Source organism: Bidens hawaiensis, unplaced genomic scaffold (genome assembly GCF_021521415.1).
Source record: "Bidens hawaiensis isolate Kalapana, Puna unplaced genomic scaffold, B.hawaiensis_p1.1 tig00001685_1, whole genome shotgun sequence".
NCBI lineage: Eukaryota > Viridiplantae > Streptophyta > Magnoliopsida > Asterales > Asteraceae > Bidens > Bidens hawaiensis.
In genome coordinates this window covers 239,398-243,237 of record NW_027491095.1, presented here as the reverse complement: position 1 = coordinate 243,237, position 3,840 = coordinate 239,398, and the positions used below count along the sequence as shown (strand labels likewise).

General features: G+C 33.5%; 1 protein-coding gene across 1 annotated transcript; it reads right to left on the bottom strand.

Annotated features, from left to right (window-relative positions):
* Positions 1-963: 963 nt before the first annotated feature.
* On the bottom strand, positions 964-3,172 carry LOC143590735 (transcription factor ICE1-like). Its single transcript, XM_077071130.1, has 4 exons — positions 2,492-3,172; positions 1,982-2,107; positions 1,715-1,885; positions 964-1,371 (listed from the first exon to the last, which is right to left on the bottom strand). Exons 1-4 carry the CDS (start codon positions 2,570-2,572, stop codon positions 1,273-1,275), a joined length of 477 nt encoding a protein of 158 aa, XP_076927245.1. The 5' UTR covers positions 2,573-3,172; the 3' UTR covers positions 964-1,272.
* Positions 3,173-3,840: the final 668 nt, after the last annotated feature.

Genomic DNA, 3,840 nt, shown 5'->3' with positions numbered 1-3,840 from the left:
CTATTACACCATTAAGTTTAGTGTTTCTGTTTCACTTTTATTGTGTTTTGGTAAATTGCATACTGAAAGATGACATATTTGTCGAATGTGGTCATTGTACGGTACAATTAACATCGTTAGACTCTATAGTAGTAGGGTTGGGGAGGTGATTCTGCTAGTTCTTCATATGTTTAGAACATCACAACTGATTTGATTAGATTATAACGGGAATTAGTGGCGGACCTACACGAAAGGTGTAGATGACGGCCGGCCCTGTGAATTTTTTATGGTATATATATATGTTAAAATCTCAATCGACCCTGTAAAATTTTGACAACGACCTCTTCCGACCCCTGTGAATTTTTTTTCTGGATCCGCCACTGACAGGAATCCAAGTAAGGCTCGGATTATAGGAAACATAAATCCATATATCAATATGAGAATATGTTTAGTATATACCCGTTCAAATTTAGTTTTAGTATACTCAATCGACTTGTTCATCTCCGGTGATCTGTTGGTTCAAAATAACTTGTTTCTTTGTGTTCCATGTGTTGGACTCACGAACATTTATTGGGTTGGTGACAAACCCAACCGATGATTGAATGGGGTGCGAGGATTGGGGGGGGGGGGGGCTTTGGGGCTATTATTTTTTGAGTAAATTGTGTAGATAATCCATGTGGTTTGTCAAATGGTAAAAGTGTTATTTTAAAAAGAATAACATAATTCTTTTACTGATGCAATGTTAGATCACATAGTTAGAAAAATAACAACTATTAATCTTAAACATACAACTTTAAAATTAGATCAGGTGGCTACTTTGGACATAACACATAAAACTATTTATATAATTAATTATCGATAATACGCTAACAAATGTGATCAATACCATATTAGTGATAACTGATAAGTCTTTCCACAATGAAATGTGGTAGGTCTGTCATCTGTGCCATATGTATAAGTTTGCAAGGGTTAACTAGATAACGGTAATGATAACAGTAAAATGGGATCGTATTAGAACGAAACGATTGAGCACTTATGATCTTACTTGCATATCTAAATCCAAAAGGGTATACTTGTTTATGAGCGTACAGAAATTCAAGCATACGTAGCACACTAGTTATCCCTTGTGGGAGGTTAATTAATTTAAACTTAAATTTAGGGTTTTGGGTGTAAAATTTATATATTGCTTGAATACCAGTGGATCTTCTAGTTGCAGTAGTTCTTGCAAGCTAGAAAAGTTAACAAGATTCAAGAAAGTAGAGGCCGGAACCAGACGCGCATTATGATCAATGATCAGTCTTGATGATCATTGTTCTCGCTCCAGTTTTCGATTGCGTGTAAGATTGTTTGTTTCACAATATGGACATCTATCCTTTCTCCGTTTTGTTCACTCTGCAAGAACCAATCTTTCTCAGTTAGTTCAATGCAAACATTGAAAACATTTGCTGCAAGTTTTAATTGGCCAGTTTAACAATTAATGCTTGATTATTTTAACAATGTTGGACTCCAAAGAACAATATAACTCTTAATGATTTAAGCTTTTAGATTGGTACCAGAAGCTCATGCATGAAAAATCAACAAATTTGCATGCATTAATCCTCAAGAAATTAAGTTTGTTTCTATTTAGTGACATTTATTTAGAAAAATGGGTAACCACAAATAGAAGTTTATTTTCTATTTAATAATTTTCTTGTGATATATATATGAAGGGTAGTGAAGTCCATAAGTAAAATACCTGAGCTCCAAGTGCTTCTAAGTGAAAGCTGCCTGTACAAGAAACCCTAGCTTCCAACACATTAAGACTCAGTTCTTCAAAAACTTTCAACACAAAAACTAGTAACCCTGGGCAGCTCCTCTCTGAGTACAAATTTACTTGTATACCCTTTTCTACAGCTTCAACTGTTACCTGCAATAAATTTATATTACACACTCTATCAACATGATCATTAAAGTATATAGAAATAAGCAGAATGTTTAATTAAATTTGATTACACGCACATACCACTGGCCATGAATTCTGGTAGCTTGAACTTTCTCCATTTGCTATCTCATGATTCAATATTTCTACTTTTTGTTTGAGCTCTTCAATGTACTTGGACGCGTCTAGTACGATCGATGAATCATTTGTCTGTGCGCAACAAGCAATAGTTTAACAAGTTAAAGAATCAATACGACAAGGAAGAACCAATCAAGATAAAACAATATAGAGCTAGATTATAATTTGAACGATGAACAATGGCTAAATTAACCCCTAGAAAACTCTCAGTGGTTCGATGTCGTGAGGCCTAATCCACCCAACGGTGCTTCACCCAGGCTTAAACCCAAGAGTATGACACATAAGTGGGATTAGAACCCGTGACGTCAAATAGAAGAAACCCTTAAAGGTAAAATGATCAAGAGGGCCTTTCAAGGTTAAAACTTGTCTATGCATTGCATATGATTGAAGCAGATGAAATTAAGACAATGAAGGATATACTGATCAATCAGTGAAAAAGATCAGGGAATTAATTACTGCATGAGAGTTTGTGACTGATCGAAGGAGTTGCAGCTTCTCATGCAGTAGTACATCTTTCTTATGCTTTCTTGACACCATGTTGATCAGTTGGCTTCTTTGAATTATGAATCTGAAGCTTATATGGAGAAGGTGAGCTCCCAAATCAATGATCAATGGCTTGTTTGCTACTGATCAGTACTCACATGACTCCTTTTGTACCAAAATACCAAACACTCCCTAAAATATAACAATAATTAATTAATATATGCTTTATTATTCTACAAACTCGTAAAAACTTTTATAACTCGTTAATTAATTGGTTTGATTGTCACAAGTAAATGCCAAAAAAAAAATTGCCCATTAATTAGAGTTTACTCATCATAGCTTTTGAGTGCAAGTCACATTTATGTTGTAAATGGATGGGTGAAAGTATCATGGGCTTTTAAAGATAAAAGTAAAAAACGTATTTAGAAATCACATCAATATGATGGTGTTATAGAGCTCCACGACATTGGAGTTGCAAATTGTTTGCCGACCCTTATGTTAAACAGACAAATCAATATACGCCGTATAATAAGTTCTTTTACGTGGTTAAGAAAATGTCTAAATTAATATGTGGATATACGAAATCCGTATTATCTTTAATCTTTTTTGCTTAATCAATATGTTTAATGAATCGAAATTCTACAATTATTACAAAATACACACATGCATTGAAAAAAATTTTTATTATTATTATTAAAAACAACCATTATCAATGGTAGTCCACTGATGACAACGTGTTGGTGATTTGTTGGTGAATCCACTATCGGTGATCTGTAAGTAAGAGGTCATTTGTGATTTGTAAGTAGAGGTTTCGTCTATGTCCTATGATGAGGATGTGGTCGGTGATTCATCATTATACGATGTCGACAATGAATAATGATCGTCAGTGATTCTTCGATAAAGTCTTTACTCTTAACATACTTTCACCTACAAACTAGTGAAAAATGTTCAATTGGTATAAGTGTTTTAATATTAATTAGTTTATATATGTAATATGCGTGCATATTTCATATTTGTTTAATTACTTAGTAATGGTAAATTATTTATAGAACTTAGTGAGGAGGGTATATTAGTAAAATAAAGGGTATGGGAGACTAGACAATGCTAACACGGGAGGACTGACGAGGAAGAATCATAAGCTCGTGATTCTTGTTTGGAATTGAAGGGTAAAAAAGCATATCACTTATTATACGTATAAACAATCGCATATATATATAATATACTTCAATACAAATATATAATATATGTTCATGGAATGTGCTAAAATGGGACAAAGATACTTAAGCTTTTAAAAACTACTCATAAACTACTTGTGTATATCA

Coding starts and splice junctions, on each gene's coding strand:
- LOC143590735 (XM_077071130.1), bottom strand. CDS start 2,572: ATGGTGTCAAGAAAGCATAAGAAAGATGTACTACTGCATGAGAAGCTG. Junction 2,108..2,491: donor CAGTCACAAACTCTCATGCA/GTAATTAATTCC, acceptor TGTTGCGCACAG/ACAAATGATTCATCGATCGT. Junction 1,372..1,714: donor TAGAAGCACTTGGAGCTCAG/GTATTTTACTTA, acceptor TGGTTCTTGCAG/AGTGAACAAAACGGAGAAAG.